The 13,416-nt window shown below is 49.9% G+C and overlaps 1 protein-coding gene across 2 annotated transcripts in view; it reads right to left on the bottom strand.

The window, feature by feature from the left end:
- Window positions 1-13,416, bottom strand: part of RIN2 (Ras and Rab interactor 2) — a gene marked incomplete at its 3' end in the record, with an annotated part of 87,637 nt that overhangs the window by 992 nt on the left and 73,229 nt on the right. For both annotated transcript variants that reach the window (XM_080716805.1, XM_080716806.1), the window contains exons 9-11: window positions 9,538-9,843; window positions 7,314-7,445; window positions 4,000-4,163 (exon numbers count right to left, since the gene is read on the bottom strand). In XM_080716805.1, coding sequence (XP_080572931.1) covers window positions 4,000-4,163; window positions 7,314-7,445; window positions 9,538-9,843 — 602 coding nt within the window. The remainder of the gene's footprint in view (window positions 1-3,999; window positions 4,164-7,313; window positions 7,446-9,537; window positions 9,844-13,416) is intronic.

Here is a 13,416-nt window from a genome sequence, read left to right as displayed (position 1 = left end):
TCCCAGATAAAATGAAGAGGGCCCTTTTACATTTGAGTAGCACCAACAAAACAAATGCTCTTGTTCTTTCTTTTTCTGGGTCTGGGGCCCTGTTCAGGAGCGGGGAGGGGCGGGCTGCCAGCTCCCAAGGCAAAGCTCTCGGAGGGAGGAGGGTGTGCCCTGCACATGGAGGGCCTGTGTCACATCTCTCCCCAGGGAGCTGATGACATTGGCCGGCTGATGGCTTGGCAGAGAGGAGCCAGCGCTGGGGAAGTGCAGACTGACACTCTCTCACCCCTGAACTGACAGATTCTCTTCTTGGCTTTTTTATTCTTTTTTATTTATTTTGGTGCTGAGGATTGACCCTAGGGGCAATCTACGTTTCCAGCCTTCATTTACTTTTTTGTGTGTGTGGTACTGGGGATGGAACCCAGGGGTATTCTACCTCCAAGCTACACCCCCAGCCCTATTTTTTAGTCTTTATTTTGAAACAAGGTCTCACTGAGTTGCGAATGACCTCGCCAAGTAGTTGAGGCTGTCCGCGAATTGCGATCCTCCTGTCTCAGCCCCCTGAATGCCAGGATTATAAGTGTGCGCCACCATGCCTGGCTTTAATTTTTGAAGCAGGGTCTTGCTAAGTTGCTGAGGGTCTAAGTTGCTGAGGCTGGCCGGCATGGTGGTGCACACTTATAATCCCAGCATTCTGAAGGCAGAGACTGGAGGATTGTGGTTCGTGGACAGCCTCAGAGCTACTTAGGCCCTTCACAACTCAGTGAGACCCTGTTTCAAAAATAAAAAGACTGAATAATAAGGCTGGGGGTGTAGCTTGGAGGTACAATGCCCCTGGGTTCCATCCCCAGTACTGCAAAAAATAAATAAATAAATAAATAAATAAATAAATAAATGAATAAATAAAAGTTGCCAGGCGTGGTGGCACACGCTTGTAATCCCTATGCTTGGGAGGCAGACAGGAGGATCGCGCTGGTTCTCAGCCAGCCTCGCTGGCTTAAGAGACCCTGTTTCCAAATAAAAAAATACAAAATAGGTCTGGGAGTGTAGCCCGGAGGTAGAAGGGTTTCCAGGAACCCCAGTACCACCAAAAATAAATAATAAATAAATAAATAAATAAATAAATAAATAAATGTTGCTGAGGCTGGCCTCAAATCTGCGACCCTCCTGTTTCAGCCTCACAAGTACGTGCATGACAGGTGAGTCAAGCCACAGGTGTCCTCTCCCATCCCCTCCCCCAACACAAAAAATGCATTCACACAACTCCAGTGAGAACTCAGGGAGAGAAGTCTCTGTTATCTCCATTTAACCAGCTCAGTAAGAGGCAGAGCCCAGCCTCCATCACCGTCACCCGGGGTGTGAGCAGGCGCTCCTGTCTGGACCTCTGATCTAGAAGTTCCAGGCGGAGCCCTGCATGTCTGGGCTTTGCTTTTATCCTTGAGCTGAATGCTGAAGTTTCCCTCTCAGGTTATGTTCTAAGAAGGTGCGCATCTTCAAAGTACGCGGGGCCGTGAGGAGGGTGTGACAGGGGAAGTGCTCCCTGGAGGGTGCTCTTTGCTCTGGAAGCTGCAGAGTGCAGCTAGCCAGGCCCAGCGGCGCACGCCTGTCACCCCAGTTCTTGGGAGGCTGAGGCAGGGGGATTGCCGGTTTGAGGCCAGCTTCAGCAATTTAGTGGAGGCCTCAACAACTTTGTGAGAATTTGTTTCAAAATGAGAAATGTAGCTCATAGGTAGACTGCCCTCTGGGTTTAGGTCTTCAGCACCCAGGCTGGGTTTGATCCAGTACCAAGCCGAGAGAGAGAGAGAGAGAAAGAGAGAGAGAGAGAGAGAGAGAGAGAGAGAGAGAGAGAGAGAGAGAGAGAAGGGGAGTGGAGTGGAGGGGAGGGGAGGGGAGAGGAGAGGAGAGGAGAGGAGAGGAGAGGAGAGGAGAGGAGAGGAGAGAAGGGAGAGGAGAGAGAGAGGAGAGAGAGAGGAGAGAGAGAGGATGGGTGGACAGAGGTGACGTGGGTGATGGAGAACGCTCTCATTTCTTTCGTCTTCTCAGCAGGTATGTACCCGGCACTCAGGAAGCCCCTCCTTGCGCAGCCGATGTGACGGTAGCCCAGGGACTGCACGTGCCCACTTACTTAACACGTGGGCATTCCTAAATAGCCCAGCGGGGGCAGGAGCACACCGTGTATGCTTGCTTTTTAGGTTTATATATCTGGAAGGAATTTCTGAGAATGCAGCGATCTTAGAGGAAAACACACTGATCTCACCTTCCAAAGATGGGCTGACTTTGAACCAAATGTACCTTTGGGTTATTCTGAGAGGATTAAGAAAAAAAAAAATTAAAAAGTCAAAGAAGGTGGACCTGGATGCAGGGAACTGCGCCATCCTGCGTTTCCAGTTCCCGGACAGGTAACTCGGCACAGGACACACAAAGAAACAAGGCCAGGCAGGTTTTACAGTTGCACGCATGGCCGTCAGAGTGTTCTTCAAAGACCTCTGCAGACACTCATGACGCCACAGGTGGTGAGCAACTTGGGTATTGTGTTGGGGAATGATTTCTGTGTCCCTAATCTTCCTCTCCTCTCCAAGAAAAAGACTCACTGGGAACCCCAGGTTCCAGGTGTGGGAACTGCAGCCCCGGGCTGTGTGGGACGTGGGCTCGCACAGTCATTATTTCTGCTCTATGACCAGCTGCCATGGCTCCTGCTGCTGCTAAGAGTCTGGGGTCACCTGTTTGGGGGACCAAGGGAGAGAAAGGGAGCAAAAAGGAGGAAAGACCTTGCCATGTCTCCCAACTTCCCAGTGGGACCAGCCAAACTGCAGTGCACGACACTGCTGTGTTCTCATAGAATACGGTGTTAGATGCCATGCCAAGACCATCTGCCCCTTCCATTGACTTCCTGTCTTCTCAGGTACCCAGCATCCAGGCCGAATATTGTAAGAGAAGCCCTGCCTTCATTTGACTTTTGTTGACGTTATTAACAGCACAGCAAAATTTGCGCCAAACCAAACTCGGTAACTTAACCATTTGATTGTGTGGAAGTAATTCCCATTTAGTAGAAACCGTACTTTTAATTTTTTTTCCTCTTGTGGTACTAAGAATTGAGCCGGGGGGGGGGGCATTCTACCTCCCAGCCATTTGTAAATTTATTTATTTATTTATTTATTTATTTATTTATTGCGTGTCTGGAGATGGAACCCAGGGGCATTTGACCTCCAAGCTACACCCCCTGCCCTATTTTTTATTCTTTATTTTGAAACAGGGTCTCACTGAGTTGTGGAAGGCCTCACTAAGTAGCTGAGGCTGTCCGTGAACCGCGATCCTCCTGTCTCAGCCTCCCAAATGCTGGGATGACAAGCGTGCACCACCATACCCGGCAAATTTTTTATTTTAAAACAGGGTCTCACTAAGTTGCCAAGGGCCTCACTAAGTTGCTGAGGCTGGCCTTGAACCTGCGATCCTCTGGTCTCAGCCTCTCAAGTATGGGGATTAGAGGTGTGTACCGCCACACCCAGCTTGTACTTTTAATTTTTATTCTTTTTTTGTGTGCTAGGGATTGAGCCCAGGGATTTGCACATGCCTACCACTGAGCCACTAGCATCCCCCAGCCCGCATCTGGAATTTGGGTCTTTTTCCAGGCTAAGGGTACCCACTCTCATGATGCTGGACAGCAGCTCCCAGAACACCACGATCCCAAGGGGCACGCCAATCGTCTATATAGTGTGGGTTTTCTGAGGCAGGCTACTCAATAGGCTCGGCATATCCACTGTCTTTTCTGTTCATATTTCTGGCTTATAATGAGTTTAATGAGCCAGTAACCCCATCTCAAGTCAAGGAACAACTGTACAGGTGAATTTAAAGAAACACAGGCCCAACAATAAGGTCAGGGGTTGGCTTAAAATCGCCCTTTCTATGAGCTCATCCAGCCGAGGGTGGGGCTGGGGCCCTGAGCTGGCTGTGCTGGGAGCCCGTTCTGCCTCCTGGAGAACAGAGAGCAGCGTGGCGTGCTCGGCCGCGTACCTGAAAGTCATCCACAGACGGGACGGTCCGGTTGGTGGTCCTGCGTTTGTGCCACTGCCTCAGGGTGTCCCGGGCCTCTGAGCTGAGTAGCCGCGCTGCCTGCTCTTCCTGGAAATTCTTGATCAGAGAAAGTGCTCCGTAGGCACTGGTTAAGTAGTAGCCTCCTGCAACGGACAGGAAAGTGAGTCTCCGGGACGGTCTTGCTCAGGCAACAGCAGCCAGGGCGCACTTGCCTTAGCTGTGTGCAGTCGACCCTGGGCATCCTCTGGAGTGGATACCAGAATGCACGGCTGCACGAGCCTCTCACCACGCGGCCCACATTTGCATAGAGCCTGTGGACATCGTCCCGTAGACTTCACCTCCTAGGTTACCTACAAGACCTCACACAACGTCCATTTTACGTAAGTAATTGTTACGCTGGGCTGCTGAAGAAATAAGGACAAAAAAAGTCTGTATCTGTTTAGTACAAACTTATTTTGTGCTTCCAAATATTTGCAATCTGTGGCCGGTGGAAACCTCGGATGCAGAACCCACAGACTCAGAGTCTGCAGCGCTTCCTATCTCCTCCACCTGCATTTCCTGGTGGGACCACAGGCCACATCGCTCAGTCCATCCATCCATCCCACAGAGACTTACGAAGTGGTCCAGGCCGGTGCCAGGGCCCGGGCGGGGTGGGGACACTGACAGGCAGGTGACATGCCTGTCCACTGATGGGGTCTCTGTTGTGGGCGATACAGGCAAAAACCTCGAGATTGCTAAGGCGTGATTATCAGAATGATTTGCCAGGAACTGCCAGGGTACTGAGGCCTGATAGGGAGTCAGAAAGTAAGGGGAGCCCGGCCAGCTCCTGGAAGGACAGCGACGTGCACCTTGGTCCACAGCCTCCTGGCAGAGCCCGCTCTTGGCTTCCCTTTTTCTGAGGAATTCGTGTGTGTGTGTTTGTGTGTGTGTGTGTGTGTGTGTGTGTGTTCAGAAGAAGATACGTACTGCAAAAGAGTTTCTCCCCCGATTCCCCATCTTACCCTAACATGACACCTAAGGAAAATGGTCCCCAAGCAAAAGCAGGTGGCATTCCTTGAATGGTTCACTTAGGAGTGCTCTCTCATGCTCCCGGAGTGTTAGAAGACTTAGAACATTGGGAGATGCATACTTCTCTGTTCTAGTTTTGTCCTAAAATACGACAGTGGGTGCCTGTAGAGGAATTTGTAAGTTCTGTTAGAGAGCCACTAGAGGGCACTGAAGTGTTTATTAAAAATTCCCCGGTTGGGCACAACACCTTTTATATCTAGAGACATTCTTTGTCAAAATAATCACTGAATCTCTATCATGAGCCCAGGCCCGTCACAAAGCAGAGAGTGGGCTTGTAAGAAATAGAATCCGAGTTCCTGCTCTCAGAGATGTGAAATTTGGTGAAGAACAGACATGGGCGTGATAGTTTCACGCGGGACCAGAGGTTCCTTGTGGCCGAGTTTTTCTTGCGCTTTTGTGGAATCTACTTAACTGCCCATCCAAGACCCCGCACGGAACTGTCTGTCTGATCAGTGAACCTCGAGGTCGTGGGCAGCGTGCCCGGCGAACTCGCCTTGGACATGAGCTTGAGAAAGAAGCCGCCTTTGTTCTTTGCAGGTTTCTGATGAAGGCTTGGGGCAGTTTTTCTTTTTTATTGCAGTATAACCTAGCGTACCTGGAGCCATTCGCCCCCTCCCCATCTTCTCACCGTCAAGCCTTTCCTGGCAGGGGTGTGTGTGTGTGTGTGTGTGTGTGTGTGTGTGTGTCCATTACTGAGTGTGAAAGCTACCCAGAAGAGTCCAGGAGGAACACAGAGGCACTTAAGGTGTTGGTATCCCGGCCGGGACTCCGAGGACAGCTAGGGTCCTGGGGGAGGGTGGGGGAGCTTCTGCTCGGAGCGTGCACTCCAAAGCTCCCATGTGTTCGGGCGACTGAGAGCAAAGTCAGTGCCGGGTGCACAAAGCTGGCTGCTCTCTGAAACATGTGGATGTAATTAGAGGAAGGCTTTGCATTTCAGCAGAACCATGACCTGGCCTCTCTGGGCTTCTATGACGCCCGTTGTGTAAATGAGAATACCTGCTTAGGCAGCAAAAAAGACCAGTGGCTACCGCAGCATAAACCAAAAGGGGCTCTGCTACACAGCATCTGCGGCCACAGCAGAGGCCTGCGGACCCCACTCTCCGCGGAAGGGGGCCGGGAGCCCCAGCACGGGAGGGGCACAGCGGGGTCACGGCTCGGCTTGGAGAGGTACAGGCGGGCTCCGGTGTGTGCTAACGTGTCCTGTCCTTGTGGTGTGTCCTGTGGGTCCCTGGAGGTGAAGGCAGCCGCCTGCCATGTGACCTCAACAGAGTGCGTGGCTCTGCGGCCATGCCGGGGGCGTGGGATAGCACAGAGAGTGCTTGTCCCTCTCTGGAACCACAGCCTGTCCTCTTTGTCCTGAGGACAGACTGTCAGCAATGGAAAGATGATTTTCTGAGTCGGCATACCCTCCCACAAAGTCCAAATGTCTCATTACTAGAGTTAAACATTATTGGAGCTAAAAAAAAAAAAAAAAAAAAATCCCCCCAACCCCAAACTGCAACAATGGCTCCGTGGAATAAAGGGAAGGTTAGCATTGTGACAACCGTGCTTCCCTCGGGGCCTGGAGAAAACCAGTGTGTCCCCCCTCCCCGATCCCAGGGAGCCACAGAGCCAGGGCCTCACTAGGGGGTGTCTGAGTCCGTGGTTGAAAATATTCTTTCTCTGCCTCTCTCTCTGTCTCTTTCTCTGTCTTTCGCTCTCTTTTTTTTTTATGGAATAGGAGGGTTTAACTCAGGGGCACTTTTACTTTTGAGCTAAGTCCCAAGCTTTAATTATTTATTATTCATTTTAAGAAACAGGGTTTTGCTAAGTTGCAGAGGCTGGCCTCGAGCCTGAAATCCTCCAGGGTCTCACTGCATTGCGGAGGGCCTCACTAAGTAGCTGAGGCTGTCCGCGAACCGCGATCCTCTGGCCTCAGCCCCCCAAATACTGGGATTACAAGCGTGCACCACCACGCCCAACTTTGTGCATATTTAAAGTTAAAAAAAATTAAAACTTAGTTAACCTTAAGATGTCCAAAAGTAATTACATAATGGGTACAGGGTTTTATTTGGGGTGAGGAGAATGTTTGGACCTAGTTAGAGGTAGTGATTGCATGACGCTGTGGGTGTGTAAAATGCCACTGAGTTGCTCAATTCCAAACTGCTCACTGGATCCTACCTCAATTTAAAAAATGGAAAATAAAAAAGCACCGAGTTCCCGCGACTTTCTCAAAGGCGCGTCACCTTCTCCGTGAAGCAGCGACGGGTCCAGGAGCTCCATCATGTACTCGATTTCGGTGTCCAGCTCCAGCATGTCGCACTGAGCGATGACGTAGGTCAGGACCGGCAAGAAGTCATCGGCTCCGTACACCCTCCCTGGCAGGGCAGATGGGCAGGGAAACGCTTTTGTCAGCTTCTCTGTTTCATATCCTCCCACCGGCTGCTTTTATTAGACAGCAAGGACTCATTCCGAGGAAACGGGCTATTTATAAACATAGGTGGGTGTTTCTGGAGTCTTGTGTAGTCCCTGCCCCTCCCAGCTGAGAGCCCCTTACATCAAGGATGCAAGTCTGCGAACCAATTACCAATGTCAGACTTCCTCCCAACAGCACCTTGGAGAATTTTAACTTTTAGCAAGTCATATCATGGTTCCCTATTGCTTTCTGTGCACATGAACCGTGAGCGTAATGGCCAGAAGCAAGCAAGCCCAAGTCAAGAATAAACTTGCTCTGTACTCGATGCGAAAACACGGTTAGTTTGTATAAACTCGCCCATTCAGTATAGGTTGAATATGCACGTTGATTAATAGCAACAAATAGTAAAAAAACAAACAAACAACTTTAGTCTTTATTTCTAGTTTTTTTTTTTTCAGTACTGGGGATGGAACTGAGGGGCATTCTACCTCTGAGCTACACCCCCAGCCCTATTTTTTTTTTGTTTTTTTTTTTTGCAGGTCTGGGGATGGAATCCAGGGGCATTCCACCTCTGAGCTACACCTCCAGCTCTATTTTTTATTCTTTACTTTTAAACAGGGTCTGAGTTGCAGAGGGCCTCGCTAAGTAGCTGAGGCTGTCTGTGAATCACAATCCTCCTGTCTCAGCCTCCCTAATGCTGGGTTTCTAGTCTTCTTTACAGTGGTGGTTCTCTCAAGGATGGCTGTCTCCTCTCCGGGGCCAGGGACACTGTTTGGAGTCATTTTTCATTGTCACAACTGGAGCGTGGGTGTGCCAGTAGCATCCAGGATGCTTGGACTTCCCACAGGAAGCAGGACAGCCCCCACGGCAAAGAAGTGTCCTTCTCCGATGTCACTAGTGTGTGGGCTGGGAAGCCATGCTGCAGAACATAGTCCTCTGTGGGTATTATTTTTGGAACTTTTATAAATGATTTCATGAACTATAGAAAATATATTTCCTGTATATGTGAAACACGCCTGGGAATTTCAGAGGCCGAGTCCATAGGCTGCCATTACCAGCCCCAGATTTTAATGCTTTCTCTCCACGATTTGCAGCGAGCACTCATTTTCCTACCGACTCACGCAGTGATTAAGAGAGTTTGCGTTTTCGCCTGCTGCTTTTCCATTAAGCAACGGCACTCTGAAAACGAGTTGGAAATTGTCCATGGAATTACAAGGTGGGGCTCATCCCTATCCATGAATCTTGAATACTCTGGAGTCTACTAGAAACAGTGAAGGGACACCCACCGGCTGCCTTTCCTACATGGAAAGACTCTGGTGGGTTCCAGTTGCATTTCGTGGGCTTGTACTGCAGAGAGGGGTGCCTCGGGGTGACGAAGTGCACCCAGCCCAGCGCTGATGCTTGCGGTGGACCACGGGCACGAACCCTCATGGACAAATGGAGGGGTGATTCTTGCTAGTACTCACGCTGCCCTCGGAGTTCTTCCACTCAGCTAGCCCTTCCCTCATGAAAGAAGGGTCCTGTCCAGTGACAGATATAGAAACTGCATCGCACAAGGTTAAGGGGCTCAAATCACTCCCCAAACAAACTCATTCAAAGAGGGAGGATCTGCACTCAAGATGCCAAACTAAATTTGCTGGTGTTTTTGTAATCTGTTACACATAATTAATTTGACAGACACCAAGGTAACCTTCTTTCTGTGAGCTGCCTGGTGAAATCAAGACCAAAGGGCAGAGATACTGGGAATTAGAAATCCTGGCATAGACTGGGTGTGGTGGCGCACACTTGTAATCCCAGTACTTAGGAGTCTGAAATGGGAGGATCGTAGGTTCGGGGACAGCCTCAGCAACTAGTGAGACTCTCATCAACCTAGCGAGACCCTGTTTCAAAAAAGAAAAAATTAGGGCTGGGGGTGTAGCTCAGAGACGGGATGCCCCTGGGTTCAATTTCCAGTACCACAAAACAAATCAACGGAAAACAAACAAACAAACAAACCCAAGAGATCCTGGCACAGGGCTGGCAAGCAGCGGCCCCCGCCAGGGCCGCGGCCTCACCTGAGTTGCTCTCCATGACGGTGTAGATGAGCTTGCAGGCCCTCAGCAGCAGCATGACTTTCTTTTCCGGCGAATACATCTTCTGCATGGTCACGAACTTGACCTTGATCTTCTCCACGTCCACCAAGTCCGGCGTCGGGGCGAAGACCCCCAGCTCCTGCGGGTTCCTCTGCCGCACCAGCTGCAAGTTCTCCTTGAGCTGCTTCCAGGAGCCGTCGGCCACGTGGAAGTCCTTCAGCATGGCCTCCACGTGCCCCTTCAGGGGCTTCAGGATGCACTTGTGCATGGCTTTCTCCAGGACCACGTCTGCCAGAGAAAGAGCAGCCACAGTGACCACATCCGAAGAAGGAAGAGACGCGGCGTCTGTGTTCTAAGAACTTAGGAGGCTGCAAGAGGGTGGGCGCGTCACCGTCCAACACCCAACAGACAGCGCGCAGCAACACCACGGCACCGACAGTTTCCTCCCTCCCTCCCTTCCTTCCTTCCTTCTCTCCCTTCCTTCCCTCCCTCCTCCCTTCCTCTGTACTGGGGATTGAACCCAGGGCCATTCTACCTCTGAACTATACCCCTAGCCCTATTTTATTTTTTGATTTTGAAATACAATCCCACTAAATTGCAGAGGCTGGCCTCAGACCTGTGGTCCTTCTGTCTCAGCCTCTCAAGTACTAGGATTACAAGCGTTTGCCCCAACACCCAACTCAAACATTTTTGTATGTATGTATTTATTTATTTATTTATTTATTTATTTATTTATTTATTTTTGTAGCACTAGGGATTGAACCCGGGGGCATTCCGCCTCTTGAGTTGCCCTCCCCAGCCCTATTTTATTTTTCATTTGGAAACAGGGTCTCACTAAGTTGCTAAGAACCTCGCCAAGTTGCTGAGGCTGGCCTTGAACCTGTGATTCTCCTGTCTCAGCCTCCCAAGTACTAGGATTACAGGCATGCGCCACCACACCTGACCTGCAGCCTCATTCTATCCCTGTCTCGCTGCCTGGAAACTACAGATGAGCTGGACATCGTGGGTGCCGTATCCTTCAGAAAAGTGAGGGCTCACCGGACTAAAGGAGGAATATTTTTGTGTGTGGTACTAGGAATGGAACCCATGGGTATTCTACCTCTGAGCTACACCCCCAGCCCTATTTTTTATTCTTTTGTGTGTGTGTGTGTGGTACTGGGGTGGAACCCAGGGGCTTTTCTACCTCTGGGCTACACTCCCAGAATTATTTTATACTTTATTTGGAAACAGGGTCTCACTAAGTTGCTGAGGCTGGCTTCGAACCTGCGTGATCCTCCTGTCTCAGCCTCCCAAGCGCTGGGATTACAAGTGCGCACCACCACACCCGGCTGATTCTTTTTTTTGAAACAGGGTCTCACTGAGTTGCAAAGGGCCTGACTAATAGCTGAGGCTGTCCACAAACCACTATTATTTTTTTTAAAAATCTTTCTGTCAATCCTGTCATTCATTTATTTATTTATTTATTTTTATTTACTTTTGCGGGTCTGGGGATGGAACCCAGGGGCATTCAACCTCTGGGCTACACTCCTGCCCTATTTTTTATTCTTTATTTTGAAACCGGGTCTCACTGAGTCGCAGAGGGCCTCACTAAGTAGCCGAGGCTGTCCGCGAACCGCGATCCTCAGGTCTCAGCCTCCCGAATGCTGGGATCACAAGTGTGCGCCACCACGCCCGGCTCCACAAACCACTATTCTATCTCAGCCTCCCAGATGCTGGGATTACAAGCATGCGCCACCATGCCCAGCTAGGAAGAAATTTTAATAGGAAAGTTCAAGATCCCTTAAAGATATTTTCAGAGGAAATAAATTCAAATAAATATGTAGTGTGTGATCTTGGATTGGATCTGTCTGTCTGTCTGTCTGTCTGTCTGTCTCTCTCTCTCTTTTTTTAGCAGTGGCTCATTAGGAGAGTGAACAGAGCCGGCTGGCTAGGTCACGGTGGGTTTGATAACTACTGTAGTGACCTAACAGGGGACTTGTTTTCAGGACTATGAAATAAAGTATTTAGGGAAAAGGAGAATGTTGTCTGAAACTTACCCTGCGATGGTGAGAGAAAAGGAGAGTAGAAGTTCACACGTGTGTGTAAGCGGGGTGGGGGGGACGGGATACACGGGCAGTGTCAACACGCGGGAATCGGGGTGAAGGCCAGACACTTCCCTGTACTATTTGTGCAACTTTTCTGTAAGTCTCAAGTTATTTCAAAATTAAAAATATTCAAGTGTGTTTCTGTTCAGTTAGGAAACACCTTGAGGTGTGGGCCGCAGTGCTTTCCCTCCTCCTCTGGATGGCTACCCAACAGAGAAGCTTTCTTGGCTGATACGAAAATGAGCAGTACCAGGAGTCCGGAGCTCCAGGCTAGACGTGGTATATTCCTGTCTTTCCCAGACCAGCTCTTAAGTCTCACATGCCTGCATATTCACCCCAAAGCCACCTGAGTTCTGCTGCAGTGCCTGCACCTAATATTGACACTTTGATTCCATTTTTATTTCATTTTGGAATCGGATGTATCCACTTGTGTGTATATTGGAGATCACTGGCTCATCTCTCCGGCCTTCGGAATTCCTGACACGGGGTCAGATCATATTGAATCCAAATTAATAGCTATTATTAGAAGTCCAGGGACAAAGAGAAATCTAAGCCAGATGTAGAAATACTGAAAACGATTTCCCTATATCTCGAAGTTAAAACCAAGGCCCAGAATTAAAGCTGATCTCCAGTGATGCGGTCCCCAGCCCATGTTCTTTGTCTCTGGGCTCTTCCACATCTGGAGAGAGCTCTCTGATTACAGACAGAGCTTTCTATAACTTTAGGAATCAGGGTTGAAGAGAATGAGGTTATAAAGTAGGAATCAACAGTCAGGCGTGACGGCGTGTGTCTGTAATCCTAGCGCTTGGGAGGCTGGGACAGGAGGATTGCATGTTCAAGACCAATATACAGCAACTTAGGGAGACACCCTGATTCAAAATAAAAAAAAACAGAATAGAGCCACAGGAGGGGGACAGTCAGAGGTAGAGCGCTGCAGCGTTGATCATCAGTACCGCAATATGGAAGTAGAAACAACAACAAAGGCAGAAAAAGAAAACAATACACTCGCTTCACACCTGGCATTAAAACAGACTACTTGGTCTGCTTGGTTATTTTGTGCTAATAAACTCGTGCGACTTCCGAACACCTTTGACCTTACCCTGTGTATGCTTCTACCACTCTAGATCGCAATGACAGCGATTACCACTGGAAGCTAGGATGGGCTGAGAGAGCCGAGCGCTCTCTACACATTTAATCCATTGTCAGCTAATCCCCCAAACAACTCCCTCCCTCACCTGCACGAAACGCCACCCACGCCCATTTTGCAGAGGAGGAAACAGAGCTTCAGAAACACGTCTATTTTCTTTTTGAATTTGGAAATAGGAGTCCCATTAAGTTGCTGAGAACCTCTCCAAGTTGCTGAGGCTGGCCTCGAACCTGCCATCCTCCCGGGCCAGCCTCCCAGGTACTGAGATTCCAGGCATGCGCCACCACACCTGGCCCAGGGCCTCATTCTATCCTCACCTCACGGCCTGGGAACCACAGGTGAGCCGGGCATCTTGGGTGCTGTATCCTTTGGAGAGGCGAGGGCTCCGTCTACCAGCGCTGCCTTCATAGGGGCAGCCAGCTACAACTGTCCCTGCGTGGGGGCAGAGTGCTGGAAAAATGTGCCGGGCCCCAGCAGCCTGTGATTATCTCATTCAAACCACCCAGTGGCTCAGGGGAGCCTTGGGTCACGGCCCTCCATACTTAACACCAATTCCTCTTTCATCTGACGTGTTTCCTGCCCGGAGGCAGGGAGATTCCAGGATATTTCAGAAAGCACTCTAGCACAGAC

The sequence above is a fragment of the Muscardinus avellanarius genome, assembly GCF_963383645.1.
Source record: "Muscardinus avellanarius genome assembly, chromosome: 19".
Lineage (NCBI taxonomy): Eukaryota > Metazoa > Chordata > Mammalia > Rodentia > Gliridae > Muscardinus > Muscardinus avellanarius.
Note: the sequence above shows the minus strand (reverse complement) of the source record. Positions and strands in the feature narration are given on the sequence as shown.